The sequence below is a fragment of the Leguminivora glycinivorella genome, chromosome 25 (assembly GCF_023078275.1).
Source record: "Leguminivora glycinivorella isolate SPB_JAAS2020 chromosome 25, LegGlyc_1.1, whole genome shotgun sequence".
NCBI lineage: Eukaryota > Metazoa > Arthropoda > Insecta > Lepidoptera > Tortricidae > Leguminivora > Leguminivora glycinivorella.
Genome location: NC_062995.1, coordinates 10,458,039 through 10,483,929, shown reverse-complemented (window position 1 = coordinate 10,483,929; position 25,891 = coordinate 10,458,039). Strand labels below are relative to the sequence as shown.

General features: G+C 38.2%; 1 protein-coding gene across 1 annotated transcript; it reads left to right on the top strand.

Moving 5' to 3' along the window:
- Positions 1 to 16,657: 16,657 nt before the first annotated feature.
- Positions 16,658 to 23,490, top strand: LOC125239118 (zinc finger protein 431-like). The gene is made up of 4 exons (XM_048146615.1): positions 16,658 to 16,681; positions 18,837 to 19,711; positions 20,591 to 22,172; positions 22,555 to 23,490. Exons 2-4 carry the CDS (start codon positions 18,895 to 18,897, stop codon positions 22,808 to 22,810), a joined length of 2,655 nt encoding a protein of 884 aa, XP_048002572.1. The 5' UTR covers positions 16,658 to 16,681; positions 18,837 to 18,894; the 3' UTR covers positions 22,811 to 23,490.
- Positions 23,491 to 25,891: the final 2,401 nt, after the last annotated feature.

The following is a 25,891-nucleotide window of genomic DNA, read 5'->3' as shown; positions in this document are numbered from 1 at the left end:
CCCTTCGATATGACTGGTATGAGTGACATTCACATTTTTTTGACACTTAAACAGGGGACGTTCAGACACCATCACAAAATCTAAACCACCTGTGCTTTAAAGTTAAAAAAAAATTGGTTGTCTGTAAAGTCGGTTTACGGACGGTAGTTTAACGTGATAATGTCAAACATTACAGTAGTATAGACAGGGGCGGTCAGAGTATAGCAAAAGGGGCCCGATTCTGGGACTTTTTTCACGTTTTTTTATTTATTTATTTATTAAAAATACACAAAAGTTAACAGTATTTCACCAAAGCACTTATGTGGTAATATAATTATGTACATGTTAAATTGACATAAATAAAAGCAAACACACTTAAAAGTTAAACTATGGTTATTACATTAATCACCTAAGGAGTGTAGAGTCTATGAACCTTAAGAGTTTTCTGTAAAACACACCAACACTATCAGCAAATATGTCAATATCGTCTGTCTCCAACATGATGCGGTTAAGAGCAGCTCGGGCTCGAGCGGACAGGCACCGCGCCCGGCATGCCAACCACCACATTCGCTCTTGGCACTTGCAGCCCCATTCTCTCAAGCACGGATGCGTCATCTACTCTATGGTGAAACAGTTGGCGGTAATGCATAATATGCAGCAGTTTCCGTCTGGTTTCTAGAGTTTGAAGAGCAACCATTCCTGTTACGAATAGAGATGGATACATATATGGGTAATATCCGTACAGTCGTTTGTAAATGTGCCTACAGAACTTCCTCTGCACTCTTTCTAGCATAGTGTTTTGTTCTTATTAGAAAGAATGCATTAAAATAAGCATCTTTTATAAATTAAAGTTTTTTTTTAAAACCTACTAATTTAGGAGTTAGAGTGGTGCAAAGTTGCAAAATTTTCCCGTAGCATTACTAAGGCGCCAGAGACAGAAAGCGATATCGACGGAGCCCCGCTTATTACAGAAACTGCACAGAATAGGAGCCTTCGGCCGTTTGAAGATACCTAACGAACCTAACCTATACCTATATAAAAGTCGTCATTTTGTATCCTAGACCGTTTGCGAGACACGCGTTAATTTTATTAAAGTGCTAGTGCCATTTACTAATCTTAGAACCCTAATATCTCAGTAAATATTAATGGAGAAGAAAAAGTTTATATAACAAAACATCCTTATTTAAACGTGTTCTATATGATTTATCAATATTAACATAGGTTATATTGGTAAAAAAAATCATCGTAAATTTATTAAGTCTCTGGCGCCTTAGTAAATACTATGGGAAAATTCGCAACTTCGTACTGCTCTAACTCCTAAATAAGTAGGTTTTTCAAACAACTTCATTCTATTAAAGATGCTTATTTTAAAGCAATCTTTCATGTTTTTAAATTACAAACACTCATGTTCCAAACTCTGGGGAATAAGTTTGGAACAAAAAGAATTAAAACATTGCCTGAATTCATCTCCAAAGGTTTATCACTATGACTGCTATCATTATAACTCAATCTGTATAAACGTCAGTCAAGCAAAGGAATGATTCATACCTTTGGTTAGCAGTGGCTACACTGCATGTATGGAATGACTGTTAGAGCCTTTCTCTAACCGCTGTCCTCGTTGCTTCCACACTGGTCAGCATGACTGGCATCTCAAGATCTGTATTAAAAAAGGGTAACTATGACTTACAAAGTCACTAAATTATCTCTATATAATATCACACATTTAGTTCTATGCAAGTATTATTACAAGGTTAATCTCATATTATATTCTTTCCATTATAGGTTCTCCAATCTCACTGAAATCATTAATTCCAAGTTGCTTATTAAAGTTATCACAGTTCCAACTATTTCATCATCATCATCATTATCATTATCATGACCATTATCATTATCATGACCATTATCATTATCATGACCATTATCATTATCATGACCATTATCATTATCATGACCATTATCATTATCATGACCATCATCATGTTAGTTCCCTTTGAACTACATAAATGTAGCACTTAAATACATATGTAAAGTATCTCAAAGATACTTTCCAGCCACCATTATGGTGCATCAATATTCATACCAAAGTACTACACAAATAATGCAGTAAATCAGTAAACAAAGTCAATTTCTAACAACATTTGTCTTTCATTATAGTTGCTATTATCTCAACTAATGTATTGAGATATATCAACTCAATTCAGCATATTCAGGATACAAAATTCCACATATGATAGTCAAACTCAATATGAAAGCTTTGTAACCATTCTCTTACAAAGTACACTTCTCAAACATGTCTCTCATAAACACAACTAAGGCAAGTACATTAACACCACACATAGATCAACACATTACAGATTATTAGAGATATTTCATAAACAACAGAACACCTCTGTCGTACACATATTATCAAAGCCACTTATAGTTACATCATAGATGTTTCATAAGCCACAGAACCTCTCTGTGGTAACCACATTATCAAAGCCACTTTTAGGTAAATCATAGGTGTTTCATAAACCACATTATCATATCAGTAATTACTTTCATAAACATGAATTTAACCAACACATGAAAAACCCATAGGGAAATCAGGTAGTTCTTTCATCTGGCACATTACCAAATCCATCTTTATCAAATCATACATTTTCTTAGACACAATATACAAACTTAAAGCTATACATTTACATGGTATGTCACAACGCTCCACACTAGTGGCCAACGCCTGACAAATATCATTATTAGACCCAAAATGTGTATGAAGGTTCGTCAACCCTCTCAGAGTAGCGCTAGTCTGTACACATGCCCGAGGGCCCTTACAGTGATCACCATCTTGGGGGTCCTCCCAGAGGATGCGTGAACCCATGGCCTTCAGGTGTCAGCGGCCAGGTCTCACAAACTCACTGGCGTTTACCAAGGCCTGGGGCGCGACTCCAACCCCAGCCAAACTCATAACTTTCCTCATATTAAATAGATAGCACAATTACTAAGGCTGGACCGCACCCCAGCCCCCGGTGGCGGTCATACCAGCATCAGGGCTACCCGATGCCTGGTCCCAACTCGTTGGGGCCGCGCTGACTTACAGCCACGTTGGCTCTTTCCCGCATTCAACATGCGCCATTTTGTGATGCAATCATGTTAACTACATGATCTTTATATGCATAAACGTGTAACAACTCCCTGCCACACTCATTTCAATATATCATCCATAACGGAAACATCATCATCGTAAACTTTGTAATAATGCATAGCAATAATATTCAATTATGAAAAGTTAGTTTTAGGTTAAATGTACGAGAACGTTTTGGGAAAATAACTCCTCTTTTATCATAGAGATATAAAACACCACTTAGCTTTCTTTGGTGACTCGGCTCCCCTTGATGAGCACTGATTCGAATATTAATTTACATAATTAAATTCAACACGCCATAAAGTGACAAACAGGTTTTTACCGGTTTGAATGGAGGCTGTTTCGTTCAGTTGGTAGTGTTGCCAGGTAACTCGCGAAACGTCGCGACACACCCGACGACGAAAGTTTAATGAAAAGGAGTTAGTGTAAGCAACAAGTGGCGGGACCACTCTTTGATCTTCTCCAATTGCTTGGACCGCTGTTGCTCTCTTTTGTCTCTCATCTCTAGGCGTCACTGACTCTATGCCATCTTGTGCAAATCACTCTGACATATTTTCAGAGGTATACATGATTTCTGTTTCATTGATGCCTTCTACTTAAGCCTATATCCACCTTATTTTATCTCTGAGTACTTAGTATGTTATTATCCACTATCTCTTCCTTTGATCTATTTTCCATTATGTTTCACATCTTCTCTTTGAACCGGTATATCTACTTCTATATCAAGATCCATCACTTCTTCCTCATGAGATGTTTATCATTTAATATATCCTTTGCAGGATCCACAGACACCATTGATTCTCCTATCTCAAGGACACAAATGTGCTATATATCCTATAAATATAGTATTACCTAATTTGCTTTGGCCACTCTACATTGCCCATTTATTTCTGTAATTAATTTTGATATACGATCAACTTTCTGAGTCTCTCTGTTCTCTTGATTTTTTCTTAATTTGTACATACTATGTCACCAACACAACACGTGGTGCCACCTTAACTTGAACTCTCACTTGTTTATTCTTAACCTCTCACAATTCGAGAGACCCTCCCGCGCCAGAAAAAGAATTGTCAATCATCTGATTGTTAAAACATTTAGATGGGCTATATAACAAGAACTTCGGGACAATTTAAGTAGCCAAAAATGTAACTTTTCTATGTCACTTAACGGTCCTTTTGCCACATCAGCCGGATTCAATTTGGAGGGTACATTAACGTAGATCCAAGTTTTGTTCTTTTACATTTCTTCTATCCCTTTTGTTACAAATAGTACAAGTAACTTGTTTGACTGCCACCTATAACAATCTGACTGTCACACTCTAATGTTTGCTTAGTCACCTTTTATTGGGAGATATCTTTTACATATTATATTAATCTATTTTCTGGAATTTTCCAGATCCATAGGATTCGTATCCATAGAATCCGTTTTGTTAATGTTCTATAGCCATAAAATCTAGTCACATGTCTTATCCTTTTCATTTAGTCCGATTTATAAGAAAGCTTTTTCTATATCAGCTATTTGTTATTCTATGACATCTGAACTTGACCACGAGTTGGATGAGATCTTTTAGCATCAGAGGGCCATGATATAGACTCAATCAAGCTTTTACCTTCTCTACCCTCTGCTGAAACGTTGTACAGTTCTCATGGCCTTTCCCCTCAATGAAATTCCATGGTGGGCCAAAATATATCGAATGGTAAATTTACCTGGTTGTGATTAGGGACAAACTCTATAATCTCTTTATTCAATCGGTCTTATGGGATTTTTTCATAAATGAGCAGTGCGACTCTCTATTGCAGGTAGACCCATAGGGTACTCATTACACAGCTAGCCAACCGTATAGCGGTTGTTAATAATAGTAGTGGTCTCGTTAATTATTAATAGTTTCTTCGTCTCTATCCGTGCTAGAAGTATCTGTGATAATAATGGATTCTAGTTCTCACACAACTTTTACATTTCCTACATCTAAAGTAGGGTCAGGTTTTGTCAATTTATTCTCATACAGAGTCTGAAAGTAAGTTAAAACCATCAGGTCATATTGTCTCTATGATCAGGTTTTCCTGATAAGATCTAGCCTAATATAGATTTTCTGAAAATTCTGTTACTCAGTATTCATAAAGAATAATAATAATAAATGAGCGGGCTCGAAAGACCCGAGAATTTTAAACGGAGATGCAAATAATAATAATAATCTCTTCCTATAAGTATGTCAATACGATCTGACAAAGGGTTATCATCTACTAAATTTATCCTTTTATTGTAATTGCTCACATATGTAAGCAGATCTTCTCTGGGACATGATACACTTGGTGTAATTGCTGGTACCATATTGGTAAACAATAATCTTAATACCTATATTTTCAAGCAAATTCTAACCAGTTTACTTTTAATTTCCTTTAGTTGCTCAGTTTCAAATATGAAAAAAATAGGCCAATTTTCTGTACTTAAATTTAATTCATTTTCAATTCTTTGTGTCATATAACTTCTTTGAGAACTACTGTCCCTCAATAAGTGACATTTATTTCTTGACAATTCCATTCCTTTTTATAGCAGACAATGCAGCTGTTTGTAAAACAGTGGTTCCTTCTCTGTGTATGTGTAAGGTGTTGACCGGTTTTATCTACTATTTGAAAGTCATAGCTTCGGACACAAGGCCTTGTTAATTTTCCCTGTAGTATTGTAATGAACGCATTTGACATTTTGATTATATTCTTTTCTCTATGTCTTCCTTTAACACAAATATAGCAGCTGTTTGTTAATTTCTTATACGGTTTTTCATGACCTCATAGATAAGGCAAAATCGCTGTAATAATACATACATACATACAATCACGCCTGTATCCCATAAAGGGGTAGGCAGAGCACATGAAACTACTAAAGCTTCAGGGCCACTCTTGGCAAATAAGGGGTTAAAAGAAAATAAAAATGTGGCATTGCAGTGACAGGTTGCCAACCTCTCGCCTACGCCACAATTTAACCCATATCCCATAGTCGCCTTCTACGACACCCACGGGAAGAAAGGGGGTGGTGAAATTCTTAACCCGTCACCACACAGGCAGGCTGTAATAATCGTTTTCACAATTTTCTAGCTTTCCATTTAAGTTGATATTTTATATTTTCACTTTTGGTGTCATAAGGCCTCTTTAAAAAAGGAGAGCCTAAATTTTAATAGGTGATGAAGTATAGATAACCAACCTTAGTTATCAGATTGCTGTCGATATACTTAAAAATAGGTATGAAAACCCAAGCAAGTGGTTAATATCCATTATGCCACTCTATACAGAGTGAAAGGTTTGAAGATTGGCGCAAGACCATAAATGAGATCCAATAACATCTCATATTCTTAACAGTCATTAGGGGAAAATATTGATCATCATCACTTGAGGTTCATACTCATAGAAAAGTTTCCAGAATATAATATATGAAGTGAAACTAAGTAAGTTTAAATCTACTCAAGAACTTAGAAAACAACTTGATATTGTTATAATGGCAAGAGAATCCTCTCTCTCTCCTTACGAGGTCACATGAAAATTAACAAAACTGAAGAAGTTCAATTTAGTACTGAGGTCCTCCATACCTCCTTTAGGTATATTAATTTATCAACATCACATCAGTCCCACTGACTTATACAAGAATGAAACTGGTCCCATCAAGGGGTACCAGTCCAATACATTTCCCTTAAACTTGTGGAGTATAAACTCAGATAATTTGCTTCGCTTATTAACCCGTAGTTTACTTAATTGTATGTTAGACACCTTTATATTAAATTGTAGAATTAAGGCATTTTCAAATTCAGCTAGTACTTCTTCACTTCCGAGCTGTGAGGTAGGTAGTCACTTTAGAAATTTCATTGGTACTTGTTTGTTTACAATTTTAAAATACTGATAAAGTTCAGTATTTAACCGGTTTTTTATAGTGTGTAATTTTGATGAAATGATGACGCTTTGTTCTGATTTGTTTTTAACTCATGGTATTTGTGCACATAGTAACTTGGTGTCAGTGGTCAACTTCTCTATATTACTAACAAATGTGGATACTTGGGCAAGCAGGTTTTGTTAATATTGGCATAAAATGGTTGATTCCAATAAGAAGCATTTTAACAACGTCAATTATGCGGTTATTTCGTAGTTAATCTTCAGAGTATGGGTTTCTACTAAGAAACGATAAAGAGAATTTTTATGTGATGAAATTGCAAATGATGAATCATATCAATATTTCAATTTTATGTGATGTCAAACAGAGCGATTCATAATAACACTGTAATGATGAGTACCTATACTCAATGCGTAAAGATATTTTGAGATGAACACATTCGTACAATACAAATTTGCGTGGAATTTCATTATTTATCATTTGCCAAAAGATGCAAAACTGAACATGTACAAAACGCCTTTATCATTCATATCCCCTGACTTTAAAGTAGTTAAAAGCTTTTACAACACTCACCGAGTCTTTCAACATTTTGCCCCAAGGGCGTTCATATCGCCACAAGGGCGTCCTTGCTAGGGATTAAACCCCAAACCTCTTTGCTGTGCCTGCTTCCCAATGAGCCATAAAACCGAATGTCTCCATTGGGACCACAGTGGCTAGAATTAGCGTAGATTTATCCTGGTACTACCTCCCTGTGTAGAAACGGACTCCCCGTCATATTTTCAGGTAATCAACAAGTAATTTCACTACCTTTGTTTATATAAACACATATTTTGCCGGTCACAATATTTACATTTACAATCCTTTAATGTCATATGTCAAAGACAGACGTTCGTAAATCGACTGTTTTTTATGCGTGTTTATCGATCACATCGATTTTTCATTTATGTTTTAAGAACCAATAATTACAGAAAGCAATTATTTGTGTATTAATTTTGTTAATGTTTAACATATTTATAAATTTATAATGTGCTTTTGAAAACAAAATGTTGTAAGTACTAACAAACCTCGTAAACTTGAGCTCAACAAACTTCGTAAACTTGTACTTATCAAACTTCGTAAACTTGCACCAATTGTCAACCTCACTTTGTCGAACAACAAACAAACATTCTTTATCAATATTTCTACACATAATTGGTATGAAGGGAAATCACAACAAAATAAGTATACAATTCGTACATTCATGCTTAAATAAAAGAGCAATATATCTTTATTATAACACACATAACGTAAATGCTATGCTGCCAATTTCTGTGTCCATCTCGTGGCTATCACTTCTACTCGACGCTAGATGACATTAATAATTTCAAATCAGCTTCTTCTAGTACCTGTTAAACCTATTTTTCATTAAATTGATGAATGTAGAACACAAATAAATGGTTTTAAATGATATGAATCACACATCCCATGAACTGACGTCTTTATGCAATTTCTCAGATACCATAATAGAATTTTAACAAATGAAATGTACTTTTAACTTTATTCTTTCTGTGATTTTGGCAGCGTCTCCCCAGCCACTACCAAATATCCCAGACTAACTCAACCAATTTTGTTCCAAACTCTGGGGAATAAGTTTGGAACAAAAAGAATTAAAACATTGCCTGAATTCATCTCCAAAGGTTTATCACTATGACTGCTATCATTATAACTCAATCTGTATAAACGTCAGTCAAGCAAAGGAATGATTCATACCTTTGGTTAGCAGTGGCTACACTGCATGTATGGAATGACTGTTAGAGCCTTTCTCTAACCGCTGTCCTCGTTGCTTCCACACTGGTCAGCATGACTGGCATCTCAAGATCTGTATTAAAAAAGGGTAACTATGACTTACAAAGTCACTAAATTATCTCTATATAATATCACACATTTAGTTCTATGCAAGTATTATTACAAGGTTAATCTCATATTATATTCTTTCCATTATAGGTTCTCCAATCTCACTGAAATCATTAATTCCAAGTTGCTTATTAAAGTTATCACAGTTCCAACTATTTCATCATCATCATCATTATCATTATCATGACCATTATCATTATCATGACCATTATCATTATCATGACCATTATCATTATCATGACCATTATCATTATCATGACCATTATCATTATCATGACCATCATCATGTTAGTTCCCTTTGAACTACATAAATGTAGCACTTAAATACATATGTAAAGTATCTCAAAGATACTTTCCAGCCACCATTATGGTGCATCAATATTCATACCAAAGTACTACACAAATAATGCAGTAAATCAGTAAACAAAGTCAATTTCTAACAACATTTGTCTTTCATTATAGTTGCTATTATCTCAACTAATGTATTGAGATATATCAACTCAATTCAGCATATTCAGGATACAAAATTCCACATATGATAGTCAAACTCAATATGAAAGCTTTGTAACCATTCTCTTACAAAGTACACTTCTCAAACATGTCTCTCATAAACACAACTAAGGCAAGTACATTAACACCACACATAGATCAACACATTACAGATTATTAGAGATATTTCATAAACAACAGAACACCTCTGTCGTACACATATTATCAAAGCCACTTATAGTTACATCATAGATGTTTCATAAGCCACAGAACCTCTCTGTGGTAACCACATTATCAAAGCCACTTTTAGGTAAATCATAGGTGTTTCATAAACCACATTATCATATCAGTAATTACTTTCATAAACATGAATTTAACCAACACATGAAAAACCCATAGGGAAATCAGGTAGTTCTTTCATCTGGCACATTACCAAATCCATCTTTATCAAATCATACATTTTCTTAGACACAATATACAAACTTAAAGCTATACATTTACATGGTATGTCACAACGCTCCACACTAGTGGCCAACGCCTGACAAATATCATTATTAGACCCAAAATGTGTATGAAGGTTCGTCAACCCTCTCAGAGTAGCGCTAGTCTGTACACATGCCCGAGGGCCCTTACAGTGATCACCATCTTGGGGGTCCTCCCAGAGGATGCGTGAACCCATGGCCTTCAGGTGTCAGCGGCCAGGTCTCACAAACTCACTGGCGTTTACCAAGGCCTGGGGCGCGACTCCAACCCCAGCCAAACTCATAACTTTCCTCATATTAAATAGATAGCACAATTACTAAGGCTGGACCGCACCCCAGCCCCCGGTGGCGGTCATACCAGCATCAGGGCTACCCGATGCCTGGTCCCAACTCGTTGGGGCCGCGCTGACTTACAGCCACGTTGGCTCTTTCCCGCATTCAACATGCGCCATTTTGTGATGCAATCATGTTAACTACATGATCTTTATATGCATAAACGTGTAACAACTCCCTGCCACACTCATTTCAATATATCATCCATAACGGAAACATCATCATCGTAAACTTTGTAATAATGCATAGCAATAATATTCAATTATGAAAAGTTAGTTTTAGGTTAAATGTACGAGAACGTTTTGGGAAAATAACTCCTCTTTTATCATAGAGATATAAAACACCACTTAGCTTTCTTTGGTGACTCGGCTCCCCTTGATGAGCACTGATTCGAATATTAATTTACATAATTAAATTCAACACGCCATAAAGTGACAAACAGGTTTTTACCGGTTTGAATGGAGGCTGTTTCGTTCAGTTGGTAGTGTTGCCAGGTAACTCGCGAAACGTCGCGACAACTCAAAAATAATAAACACGGGCGCGCCATCTGTCGCAGCTGTGGTGCTTTACTCAGGCCACACGCTACAACCATACCGAGCGCATCGATCAGCCGCTTAGTTCCTACGCGCGCCAATAGATGGCGCTTAAGCTATATTGGGAAACGGGACAATGACGTCATCTTTTTCGTGCATGCTGCCCGTAGTAACGAGTTATTAGACGTTATCACGTCAAAAAATTACTTTACTTTTACTTTACATAGGCTCCCCACAGACAGTCTTAAAAATTCATATTATGTGCCTTAGGAAAGCACAGCGTCGCTTTATGAAGATGCTATGTATTAACTCGCCCTTTGTCAGTTATTTTTGTTCGATTTCTGGACGTTTTTAGCGTTTCTGAACGAACTGTCTGTCACTGTCACCAGAAGGCGCGAGACGCGCTCTGACTTGTCATTGCGTGTTTAACTCGCCGCCATTTTGCATCAAAAAACTTTTATTTACGAAAAATACGAAGGAAAACTAAAAAAATGAGTGAAAACGAGCACGAAAGGGGTTCAAAATCGGCCTCGGAGGCCGAGACAGCTTCTGACTCGGAGTCAGAGCGAAACTGCCCGTCCTTTCAGGAGGATAGGGCTGACCCACGTGTGGATGCTTTAATGAGCCAAGTTGGGTATTTAACCCATTTTTTGCAACAAATGGGCGGCTCGGCGTGGCCGGCGGGTCCTCCACCCCCGCTATTGCCGCCGCCACCTCCGCCACCACCACTACCGGCGGCGCGGACGACACCTCTCCCGCCGCCACAAGTGCCACAAGCGAACGCCTCTAGGGCTTCTACATCGGAGTTTCTCACGATTCCGTTTCCGGCAAGTGGTTCGAAGGAACTGATTCTTGGAAGATTAGAGAGTGACGTCGATAAGAAGAAAATACTGAAGGAGGCTATGCCAGACAGAGTTGAGACAGTAAAGGGCCTGCAATATTTTGGCCAGAGCACGTGGAGGGAGGTCCGTTACGCCAAGGCATTACAAAACTTCACGGCCACTCCGGCATTCACAGACTTGAAAGTAAACGACGAGTTGTGTCGTTTTTAAAAGGTAAAGACTACGTGTTAGGCACTGAGAAGGTCATGGCCGGACTATCAAACGCATTGTTAGAACAGCGAGAACTCGTTCGTGCAGGACTACAAGAAGTGATCGATTGGGCCTTTAAAGGCCCACAAGAACTCAACCCAGAAGCAGTTTTTAAAAGACTCACAGAAAAGTTTGGAAGTGGGTCGGCTTACGAAAAGTGTGTTGAGGATACCTTAAAGGTAATATGTGGTAAACGCTCCGAATGTATCGAGACCAGAAGGGAGAAGATCCTGCAAGAGATTCAAGATAGAAACATACAGAGAGCGATGAGGAACATTCCTCCTACGGAAGAACACTTATTCGACAAGAAGGGCTTCTCTCAATTAGTTCATTCCCTGGGCGGACCAGCAGCATGGCTGAACACACCAGCCGCGCAAAGGAGAGCCCCGTTGAAGCGCAAGGCTACAGAGACCCAGAACTATTCCACAAGAAACAAAGAAAATTTTTTCGCAAGGACGGAGACGAAAAGGGAAAGGGAAAAGGAAAGAAGTCCAACTTTCGTGGCAAACAAACCGGCCACGTTAACATTAAAGAGGAGAAATGACTATCCAGGGTTCAGAGGGGATGCCTAGCGGATTTCCAAGAGAGATGGAAGGAGCTTGGGGCCAACAGTTTCATAATGAGGGCAATAACAGCTTCCCGCATCCCCTTTTTCGAAAGCCCCCATTAACTTTCCCAACAACAACTATTTTAAACCGGTTTGCTACAAACCCATCTCGACAGATGTCAGAAGAAATAAGAAAGCTGAAGAGTTCGGGCGTTTTGAGAGCTTGCACCGAGCTTGGCCCATGTTTCCTGTCGAAAATGTTTCTGGTGAAGAAGAGCGATGGGGGTGTGAGACCCATCTTCGACCTAAGGGGTCTAAACAGGTATGTGGTGACGAAACCTTTCTGTCTAATCTCCCACACCTCGGTACCAGACTTCCTACAACCTAAAGACTGGTTGGTGAAAGTGGATATATCACAAGCATACTTGCATATCCCTATAGCGCAGTCACATCAGCGGTTTTTATGTGTCAGCTATCTGGGGGAGTTATTGCAGATGACTGCCCTCCCATTTGGCCTCTCTTCGGCCCCCCGTCTCTTTGCGGGTGTTACTTGCTGGGTCGCGGAGATCCTACGCAAGAGAGGTTGTCGGGTCCTAGTCTACCTAGATGACTTCCTCTTAGCTCACCAAGACCGAGCAACATTAGCAGTTCAGACTGCAGAGGCTGTAGAACTCTTTCGATCCTTAGGCTGGCATATCAATTTTGAAAAGTCGACCCTGATACCAACTCAATCAGTGCAATATCTAGGAATTCTTTGGGACACTCGACTCGGTCGAATGGGACTGACAAGACAAAAGCAAGATACTATTACGCAGCTTCTTCAGAAATTAGACTCTCGCAAGTTCTGTAAACTTCGAGAATTACAGCGCCTCCTGGGCTTCTGAATTTTGCTTGCTTTGTGGTACCAAGAGGAAGGCTGCATTGCCGACACTTACAAGTATTTTGTCGCTCTTTCAGGAGAGACGCCCACCGCATATTGGACATTCCGGGCCGGGCGCTAAAAGCGATACAATGGTGGCTCGGGGCCATCCACCAGGCAACAGCACCCATGCACCTACCGCCAGTGCAACACTTCCTCTCTACGGATGCGTCAGGAATTGGATGGGGTGCACATGTGGACAGATTGACCTTGGCAGGAACATGGAACAGGAACCAAAGGACATGGAACAGCAACAAGAAAGAGATGTTCGCAGTAGTATCAGCAATAAGGGCGCAAGGTCGAACACTGAGAAATTCCCATGTACTACTGCAGACAGACAACAGGACGTTGGTTGCATATATCCGAAAAGAAGGCGGGACAAGATCAATAGGGCTATTGAACCTGACCTTTCATCTGCTCACCTTGGTGGACCAGTGGAAAATAACATTGTCTGCACAGTTCCTGCCGGGCAGATACAACACGATTGCAGACCGACTATCGCGGAGACAGTCGCTCCCAGAATGGCACCTGCTTCCAGCGGCCACTTCAGTAGCATTCAATCTCTGGGGGACACCCGACATCGACCTCTTCGCGTCAAGAAGATCGGCAGTCGTCCCAAGGTACGTCTGCCTAGACCCGGCAGATCGTGGAGCAAGTTTTATAGACGCATTCAGTCGGAACTGGGATTACACCCTAGCATGGCTATTTCCCCCGCCAAATTTGATACCTCGAGTACTAACACACCTAAACAATGCTCGGGGCACATACTTATTGGTGACGCCAAATTGGACTCAGCCATTCTGGATGGCAGACTTGAAGTCACGAGCGATAGAGGGCCCTCTAGAGATACAGAAATTGCAGAGGGTACTGATAGACCTAACAACCGGCCGAACCCCGCCAAGGGTGGAGAAATTAGAACTTCAGATTTGGAAGGTTGGGGGTGGGGCCACAAACTAGCAACCTGGTCTAAGGAAGAAAAGGAGTTGCTGAGGAGAGGATGGAGAAGATCAACCATTCAAACTTATATGCCTGCCATTAGGCGATGGAGGAAGTGGTGTGATGAGAACAGGGTTAACTGCAGATCACCAAGTGCAGAAGAAGTAGCACAGTTCTTAGCCAAGACCTACACTGCGGAGAATCTCTCTTACAACTCCATGTTACTTCAGAAGTCAGCAATTTCCACATACTGCGGACAAGCAACAGAGGTTTTCTCCAGTTTTTTAGTGAGGACTGCACTTAGGGCTATCCAAAATTCAAGACCTATTCCACACAAGCCCCCAATTTGGGATTGTAGAAGAGTATTAGATTGGCTTAGCAATACTCCAGCTGAAGAGACCATATTTGAAGCCGCACGAAGGTCAGCCACCTTATTACTTTTGGCTTCAGGTCGCAGAATCCACGACTTAACATTACTCAAAGTATCCGAGACTCAGTATAGGGATCTAGGTGATGTTATACAAATCTGGCCCTCTTTTGGATCCAAGACGGACAGGGGTCAGAGGCGACAGTCAGGTTGGGAGCTACGGCGCCATATTTCTGAAGGTATATGCCCAGTAACTTGGCTCCGTAGATATGTAGAAATGAGCCAGGAGAGAAGGAGTGCGAGCCTTAGCAATTTATTTGTTAGCATCCGAGGTAGAGAACGACCCGCATCTCGGACTTTGATAGGAGGCTGGGTACGATCAGTACTGAAGGACGCAGGTATAGATGCTTCTCCAGGCAGCTGCCGTTCAGCAGTTGCATCTTTGGGTTGGCTACAGGAGCGACCAATAGAGGAAATTTTACAGAGAGGGAATTGGCAAAGTGAGAACACCTTTGCTAAGTTTTACTGTCGAGAGATAAAAGAAGCACAGGAACGCGACATTTCTAGAATTAACCTGTTTGAAAATTTTTCTGACATTTAATTCAAAATTATTTTTAGTTGATTGTTTGCATATTTTGATATTAATGTTGGACAGGGTTGTCTGTTATGTTATGACATGCCTTTAATTCAAATTAAGGTAAAATTTTAATCAATATTTCTATTAGCTTCAGTGCGGTGCAATAAGTTAACTCACATTTAACTTTGATTGTACAAGTTCAGTACTAGTTGGGCCGCTCTGAGGATATGGGGCCACTCAGTGGCATGCCAGCGCTAGCTGTGATCATTAGTATTTATTATTGTTGTTGCAATAAGGATCGATTGAAAATCGAACAGACTCTATATCAGCTAAGTTGATCTCTATTCTCTATGAGAGATAAAGACTGTTTTAGAAGTAGATAAGCATTTAAGTTCCTATGAAGGCTGTTATAGATTAAAGTATATGTTTAAGTTATCATGAGAAGGAGACTCATGTTTTAAGTTTGTTTTGTGTTGTATTTTAAATACTTCTTAATAAAGAATTAACCTTTCTAAATAGTGGTGTTCATTCAACATGTAATCATAATTGCGTGTAAACTTGTCACCAGCAGATAACAAACACGTCTTCATAAAGCGACGCTGTGCTTTCCTAAGGCACATAATATAACCGTTTTACATAACAATAAAACGATTATTATGTGCCGAGAGAAAGCACAGCGTCGCAGGAAGTTTCTTCCTGGTGAAGTACGCATTGACAAGTCAGAGCGCGTCTCGCGCCTTCTGGTGACAGTGACAGACAGTTCGTTCAGAAACGCTAAAAACGTCCAGAAATCGAACAAAAATAACTGACAAAGGGCGAGTTAATACATAGCATCTTCATAAAGCGACGCTGTGCTTTCTCTCGGCACATAATAATCGTTTTATTGTTATGTAAAACGGTTATAATCTTAAAAAAGACTTGTATGCAATCTGACAGTTCAGATCTGTCAGTGTCTTGTCAGTGTCAGTTTGAACTGTCAGATTGCATACAAGTTTTTTTTAAGATTATGAATTTTTAAGACTGTCTGTGGGGAGCCTTAGACGGTGAACATGGTTCGTGGTATTTTTTTTACGCTTTTATTTTAAATCATCATATAAACCAAATAACAACGTAAATTCTATCAGCCAGTTTTGGGCAACAAGTTAAAATTTGTACGAAATTTCAAATTACTTAAAACTTGGTATAAAATGCAACTTTGTCATCTGTTTTTGAAGCAGGAGCGATGGTTAGCACTTTAATGGTGGTTCAGTAGTTGTGATGGTTTCTGAACGTCCCCTCTTTAAGTGTCAAAATTATGTGAACTGTCACTAGTGTCAGTCATGTGTCACTGTCAGTCATATCTTGATCCTGCATATCCATGTCGAATCGAAGCGAAGCCGTAATTGATAAAAATCATGTAAAATTGTAAATTTAAAAGTAATAAAACTCTTGATAATACGACTTAATCAGAGCCTTGTTGGAATACTTAATATCATTGTATAAAGTAATGGGATACAATCATATGGGGTACAATCGGAGTTATGCGATGAATACAACAGGTATGTCCAAGCTTTCTCGATAAGATCCATTATGTAGCACCAAAGACATATATAACTCCGTATAGACAGATAAAGTCTAAGAAAAAACGTACCTCAGTACCATACAGAAAAAGGTACGCTGGCCTAGATGGCATTACAGCTTTGGGGTACGCTCAGCTAGATGGCGCTAATATTAATATTTGACATTTTAACACATATCAAGCTAAGAATATGGGCCAAATTGTCAAAACTGAGGTTCAAAAGTTTTAGGCCTGTGTCAAAAGATGGCAGTCTATGCACTGTGATTACATATTTTATTTTGACATTAACTGTCTATAATACTTGATCCTCTTTGGTAGCACAGATGATGGTGATCAGTGATCGGGGATTTGGATGCCATACTGCGGGATGTCAAGAAGAAACAGTGATATGGTATGCCATACCATACGGCCCGTGATCATTTTTCTTATGTCATAGTAGACAAATGATCAGACAGATCACCTGATGGTAAGCAACTGCCCTAACTCAAAAAAACTGGTCGAAAAATAAACGCAATTCCCGTGTAGGTAACATATAAAATAAACAATATTGAATAACTTGCTTATTCAATATTGTTTTGGTTATGATATGATATAGGTACAAATAGGAATGATTATATAAAAATAACGAAATAGTACAGAAATTTTGGGTGTAATATAAAAAAGTGAACTTTCTTTGTCACTAAGAATATATGTGTTAAACTAAATCACTCATATACTTGAAAATTTCGACCCTTGCCACCATGACTGAAAGGCCGAGTGGTTTGAGGAATCCGTCGCGATAACGGAGGACGCTGGTTCGAATCCAGCTTTGGACACTTGGAGGCCTTGGTCATTTTTTCTTTGTATATGACATTTATTTCAGTTTATTGTTTTAAGGTATGCATTTTCTGTAGTAGTTTGCGAATGCAACAAATCTACGAACGTCATCTATATTTTCTGAAGTTGAATAGTTATCAATAGCTTTTGTTTTTTCTGGATCAGGTTTGACACCGTCTGATGACACTATATGCCCTAAATATAATAATTATTTCTTTAAAAAGTTGCATTTATTAGGATTTCATTTCAGATCAACTTGCCTAAGTCGAGATAATATGTCTATATTAGTCTATAAGTTTTTCATTGTGGGTTTGTATCATGAAAAATGTCTAGTGTACCTTGATGACCTAATTTGTTACGGCCGAAACCTACATACACCACACATATCGTGTTTCACTCGGCGGCAAAGTTTGTTTAGCCTTCGTGCCTTGAAACCCTCGCAACGGTCAAGATTCCACCTTATGAACCACTCGCTGCGCTCGCGGTTCAATAATGGAATCTTTCGCTTGCTCGGGTATCAATATTGGCACGTGCGGTTAAACAACTACTTTGCCCCCTTGTAAAACAAATAACTTGTATTTCAATCATTTTTTATAGACCACCTTTGACATGTTTTTGCACGATCTTTAAACTGATCTGCTACTATATTTAGAATCGTGGGCACTAAGTATTTTCAAGTATGGTTTCCATAGTAGTTACAGACTTTAGGTAGGTACAAACAACCTGCGATGACTTAATTCTTTGGTAACATGTTTATGATTTATTGGTCTTTTGTAATCACTAAGTTGATATTGTCCCAAAGCTATGAGCATTGCCCGCTGTTCATGCGCTGGCAGTATGTTGCAAATCGGAAATAGTTTATTATAGTTATTTCTACATGACTGCTTTGTTTTTTATCGACTAAATATTTTAGAAATCGGACTTGTATAGTATTGATTCAGTCTAGATATGAAGGAAATGTGCGGCCATAACTACTGAGACCGTAGGACAGGATCGAGTCTACAAGTGCAAGTGCATGGCGACCGGTCTGGCGTAGTTGGTAGTGACCCTGCCTGCTAAGCCGCGGTCCCGTATTCGAATCCCGGTAAGGGCATTTATTTGTGTGATGAACACAGATATTTGTTCCTGATTCATAGATGTTTTCTATGTATATAAGTATGTATGTAGTATATCGTCGCCTAGCACCCATAGTGTAGCTTTGCTTATTTTGGGGCTAGGTTGATCCGTGTAAGGTGTCCCCCAATATGTTTTTATTATTTATTTATGACCCAGGTCACTAGTATTAAAAGAAAGTTCTATGACAACAATTTTTTTTTTAGGTCACCAGTTTTTGCCAGTGTAAATATTGACACAAAAAATACCTATGTACATGTAAAAATGGAGATTGGAGAGGAGCATTTAAAAAAGGAACCCAATAAAGGTTTTCTAGATGACATTAAAAAGGAATTCAGTGTAGAAGAAGTCTTTAATGATCGGCGAATTGGGGATGGAATAGTGAAAGCAAAAAATGTCGAAGTATTTCAAAATCAGCCCACAGTAATCGAGGATGCAGTAGAGAATATTAAAAAGGAGTTTAATTTAAAGGAAGTTCTCAGTGATAAATCAAAAGAAGACATAGTAACAGATAAGGAAAAATGTCCAAATCAGGAGCACATGACAGTAAAAGAAGTTATAGAGAATATGAAAAAAAATAATGATGTAAATGCTATGACCAATGATAGATCAAAGGAAGAGAATATAGAGGTGATGGAAGATGAAGAAAAAGGGCCAATTAAAGAGATCAATTCAGTCAAAGAAATAATAGATAATGTGAAAAACGAGCATGAGAATATGATCAATAAACGTTTAACACAGAAAGATGAGCAAAGACCAGATGAAAGGCATGTAGCAGTCAAAGATTTAGTAGAGAATATTAAAAAGGAAGTGCTTGGTGATATTCCAAAGAATATAGAGGCAGAAGCTATGTGTTTAAATGAGGAAGAAGCAGTAAAAGATATAAAAGTGGAGAATAGTGAAATGGACGTACTCAACGACAATCTAAAGGATTTAGGAAATGAAAAATATGTTAAAGATGGGGCAGAGTCAGGTGATCTGTATGAAGATGTGCTCCGAGCTTTGATGGACTCGAGTTTGGTGAAGGATGAGGTTGAGCCGGAATCCGTGCTGCAGGCTATGATGGTGTCTGCTGTTCAAGGTCAGTTGCTATCATAAAAATATTTTACAGTACATATGGCGCTATATTACCTCACTGTTAGGTAATGCCACAGAACTATAGTTAAGCCAGAATTAGTAATTAAGCCAAAAAGTGTGTCCAAATGAGAGGTCATTGTTTGGGCTGGTGTCCCTCTCGCACTCCAACATTATTCAGTGACGTTACCACTGTCATAAATTGGGAATACCAGTCAATATTCACAGTAACTACAAAATCTAATAATACTCAATTGAAGGTTTTTTAAATTATGCAAATCTTTGGTTTAAGGGATTCATAATGCCACATATGACTTACCAATTCGTTACAAGACATTAATACCATGGTCTTGATGTAATACCTTTACATAAATATTTTAAGTTTATAAACTTAGGTAGCATACAGATAAAAATGCTACTGCTATGGTAACCACTTTAACACTGGCCACACGTGCGAGAGGGACACCAGCCCAAACAATGCCCTCTTATGTGGACCGTTTTCGCTAGTCTGATACGAACGCCTTTCATTTAAGGTTCAATTTGGTTTGACAAAAAGTGTGATTGCTCTGTCCCTTTTTAAAGGTCCCTGGGTAATGCTCATTACGCAACTGTGTCAAAAATGTAATACTTATTTTAAAATTCAATGTCAAAAAAGATTAAAAATAATTATCACTAAATGCCTAAAGCGGTCAAAAATGTATATACTGCTAGGGCACCCTACTTAATATAATGTCAGGATAAAAAAATATTAATATTATTTACGGACACTTGTTTCGAATTTATTATTTATCGCACTTGTATCGTAAATATCGTAACACGCTTTATTTAACTTGTTAGCAAGGAGGGTAAAAAAAATGTTTTCTAATGTTAATATTTTTTTCTGAAGATTGCTGCAACAGGGCCTGCTCGGTCCGCCTGGAGCGGCTCGTGGTGAACGCGAGACAGCGCACCTGCCGCGTCGGCCGCCGCCACTACAAGCTCGGCCCTCTCTCCACCGGATACCACCTCCGGCGCTCCCGAACAAACCCCCGCACAAACACTTCCGAACGACTTAACAGTGCTGTAGAGAAGTATCAGTGCAACGACTGTGGCAAAAGTTTCAAAACTAAAAACGTTTTAAGCAAACATATACACACTCATTCTCGACACGTTCGTAATTCAAATGGTAAATTTGTCTGTGATTTCTGCGGTACCACATTTGATAATAAAGTAGACGTTGTAAAGCACGAGAAAAAACATGGAGTTATCACTTTCATGTGTTCAGAATGCGAGTTTACAACAGAGAACAAGAAAACTTTACAAGCACATGTCAACAGTCATTCTGTTAATAGCGTTTTTTATTGTAAGCAATGTAGCTACAAAAGTCCTAGTATAACTGCTTTACAAATACATAAAGCAATACACAGGAGTGAGAGACCTTACGCATGCGGCCAATGCGATTTCAGAACTAAAACGGAACGTGCTATTCAAATTCACCAGCTCGTGCACGCGACAGAGAAACAATATAGCTGCGACATGTGCAGTTACAAAAGTAAAAGAAAAGGAGACTTGCGAACTCACAGTGCTGTGCATACCGGCGAGAAACGATTTGAATGTCATGACTGCGGGTACAAATGTTATGCAAAAGGTGACTTAAGTAAACATATTGTAATCCACACTGGACAGAAGCCCTATGGATGTACTCAATGCGACTATAAATTTAGTCGCATGTCGTCTTTACGAGTTCACCAATTGACACACTCTGGAGATAAACCTTTTGCGTGTAAAACATGTAACTATAAGGGTAAAAGAAAAATAGACGTGATTAATCACGAATTGATACACTTAACTGAAAATCCCTTCAAATGCAGTCACTGTGCTTTCACGTGCAAGCAGAAATGGCAATTAAAAAAACATGAGATGAAACACACCGGTGAGAAAACATTCAAATGTAGCCGTTGTAGCTACAGAGGTTATGGGGAAAATGACTTAAAAGTTCACGAGAGAAAACATGTAAATGGAGACGTAAAGAGTATAAAGACTTTTAAATGTACCTACTGCGATTACACGACAGCTGTTAAAAAGACCTTACAAGTTCACGAAATGAGGCACACCGGTGAAAAACCATTTAAATGCAACAATTGCGACTATAAATGCAGCACGAAAGGCGGCATGAGAGAACATCAGAAAGTACATACAGATAAAATATCCTTCAAGTGTACTCATTGTCCTTATACTTGCAAATGGCAAAGAACCTTGAAACACCACATGATGACCCACACGGGTAACGAAACTTATAAATGCCAATTTTGTGGTTATAAAGCTTCTGTGCGTATAGATATGGATAGGCATCAGCTGATTCACACAGGAGAGAAACCGTTTCAGTGTAGTTACTGCGCGTTCCGGTGCACGCGCGAGACTCACTTGAAGAGTCACGAGATGATACACACGGGGGAAAAGCCTTATCAGTGTGTACTGTGCGAATTCAGGTAGTCTTGCCAATTAACCTAATTTTGTAATTAAGAAAATATAGTAATAGAATATGGTTCACATACTGAAAGCTTTAGGTAAACAGTTTTCCTAACGATTTACTTAGAAAATGTAAATGAGTAACTCTTGAATATATCCATATATATATGTTTTGGGGATCTTGGAAAGGACTGTAACGATATCGATGAAAATTGCTATACGGGGTGTTTGGGGGCAAGCTAGATAGTTCTAGCTATGTCTAGGAAAATGCACATTATTGAGTTTTTTTAAATAAAAAGTCGGTAGCAGAATGTGTAATAATAATGTGATGTTTATTATTTAAAGGAGCTGTCTCCATTGTCAGAATATAAAATCTTAAAAGTACGATATTACTTTTTTCAGGTGCCGACACCTATCAGGTCTCAAACGTCACATCCTACTACACACTGGGGAAAAACCCTTCCGCTGCGAAGAGTGTGGGCACAAGACTCGCCAGAAAGTAGATTTGTTAAGGCATGTGAGGAAACACCATGGAGAGGGGTTGTATGAGTGTGGCGTGTGTGGGTATAAGGGGACAACGGAAGCAGATGTTAATGTTCATATGAAGACACACAACACGTATGAAGTTGAAACACACGAAACGCTTACAGAGAGATGATTCATATGATATGGAAGTCGATCCATTAGAAGACAATAAGATCTGAGTGCACGCTCATATTGGTCGTGCAGCAAAATCATTATGTCAACATTAGAGATGGGCCGAATACGAATATTCGGCCGACCATTCGGTTCAGCTGTTACCGAACCGATCATTCGGTTGAGCCTTATTTTAAATCCTGGCTTAGAGTTAAAAACCTTTCAATTATTGCTAATGAGCACACATTTTTCTTAATTTAGTGCATAAGAAAATTTTGGTTTTTGTTTCTTAAAATAAGTTGTTTTTACTTTTTTTACAAAATTATTGTATTTTATATTTTAACGCATTTTGAACTCCCTTTGGTAGTTCCTTAGAATGCTGAAATAGGGTGTCATTATCCGATGAATTACGAAACAACTTACGCTATTTATTAGTTTGTTTATTCGGCAATGTAAGCGAAGTATTCGGCCGAATACGAACATTGAAAACCTTGCCGAATACCGAATATTCGGCCCATCTCTCAAGATTATCTGTTTTTAAGTTTACATGCACAGTAAAAACATACACGAATGGCTGGTGCATGCTTAACCCTTAAATGCATAGTGATGTATATATACATCATGCGTTTTTGACTTTAATGACAGCATGTCAAAATTCAAATTTGAATAAATCTTTGTCAAGGTCATGCATCTAAGGGTTAAATTAACAGGGTGTCCACTACTAAACCCAAAAAAAATTCCCTGACTTTTCCATGACCATTTAAGAAAATTTCCCTGACCAAATTTTCATTCAACTATTACCACTTTTGCTTAGAGTTGCAAAAAAACGGTTTTTTTTTGTCTTGAAAAAAAAAAAACGTTTTTTTTTGTCTTGAAAAAAAAAAACCTGAAAAAAATAAATTTTTACCGTACCTCAAAAAGGATAAACGGAATCCTTATAGGATCTCTCGTGCGTCTGTCTGTCCGTCTGTCACAAATTTTTTTTTTTCTGGAATATGTTGGTTTTCTAAAGTACGAAATATTAAAATTTGCAAGGCAGTTCATACTTTTATACCTACGGTTTTTTTATCTTTATGTTAACTATCAAACTTTAATTTCTGGTTTTATAAAACTAACATTATCGAAATCTGTAGTTGGTAGTTATCGCCATTTACTTTTGGCTATACCAGTGCCGGTCTGTGCACTCTATCAGGGTAGAGCGAGTTTGAGTTTCGGCGCCCCGCCCTTGGGTAATCTACGCTAGAAAAAAACATCGCGAGCGTAGCGACCGCGAAATTTTTTCCACTTTTATACGTCCCTAGGCTGATAGTAGTTATTATGTACATAACATAGGAAACAAACCTAGTCTATCAGAGCAGAGTAGTTATGAGCAAGTTGCGGAAACTTTCCAAAAAATCTTAAATTTCATATAACTTTCACGAAAAATAAAGGGAATTAAAATTGATGAAATGGAAAATACTAAACGCGAGCGAAGCGAGCGCGAAATTTTTTCTTTGTTGTCAGCGTCGGGATGCCCATTTAGGTGTTTTGCCACTACATGCCTTTAGGTTTCCAAGTGTTTTGAAGTTCTCTCATCGTCACGCTTATTATCCTCCTATGCACCTTTGACTCATACAAAATTGCGCCTCTATGTGACGTTATGCGCCATTGGCTTTATGAGGAACTCCGCTTTGGATTGTCGGATAGATACTTAGAATTTGGACAGCGACGCAACTTTGTATTTGTCGTTTTCACATCGCCCTAGCAAAAGCAAATTATGAATGTTGTATATGGTGACATCGTGGTGCAACTTTCCAGTTAATCTGAATCACAATAACTGAATTTATTCCCGACCCCCTTCGCCATTTTGGAATATATGGGTAGGGCACGCAATGTAAAAAAAATCTGGATTTTTCCGCATTTACGATTTTGGGCCGGATAAATTAAGGTCAGCTAGAGCATGATGATATCTCTGACATCTCTCATTAGCAATCACTGGGATGGAGGCCAGGTACTATACTTGTAATGAAAGATCTAAATCACTACCGGGGATCGATCTTTGCTGTCATGGAATTCATGGATGTAGTCAACCCAAGAAATCATATTATTTTTTAAATACTTTTTGATTTTTTTTTCTTGGTGCCAAGTTTTTCCCTGACCTCCAAATCATTTCCCTGACTTTCCCTGAATTTCCATGACCACTATGAGCTTCCCTGACTTTTCCCTGACTTTCCAGAAAGTGGACACCCTGATTAATAGACGAAGAAGTTTATTTTTACTATAAAATAAACCTATATGGTTAGTATGGTTATTTTGTGCACTAAATCAATCTTTTTTAAAAATTAATTAGGAAAAAATCTGTATTCTGATAAATAGTATGTAAGTTAAGTTTTTTACTGTTATAAGTTCAACTTGGTATCAATGTTTCGTCCATAAGTCCATATGCAACCATAATAAAACAAGTTAGCTGTATAATATATTTCATTTTATTTACACACGTTACAACAGTACACTTATGTTTTATAATTAGAGATCTTCATTCAACAGACCCGGTAGACTGCCTAAATGAGTATAATCAATATTTCATTAGCATAATATCATTGATTTATTTACATTAGACCTTTAAATTCGTCACTTCTTTTTTAGGGTTCCGTAGTCAACTAGGAACCCTTATAGTTTCGCCATGTCTGTCTGTCCGTCCGTCTGTCCGCGGATAATCTCAGTAACTGTAAGTACTAGAAAGCTGATACCAATATGTATATCAATCACGCCAACAAAGTGCAAAAATAAAAAATGGAAAACAATGTTTTATTAGGGTACCCCCCCTACATGTAAAGTGGGGGCTGATATTTTTTTTCATTCCAACCCCAACGTGTGATATATTGTTGGATAGGTATTTAAAAATAAATAAGGGTTTACTAATATCGTTTTTTGATAATATTAATATTTTCGGAAATAATCTCTCCTAAAGGAAAAAAAAAGTGCGTCCCCCCCCTCTAACTTTTGAACCATATGTTTAAAAAATATGAAAAAAATCACAAAGGTAAGACTTTATAAAGACTTTCTAGGAAAATTATTTTGAACTTGATAGGTTCAGAAGTTTTTGAAAAAAATACGGAAAACT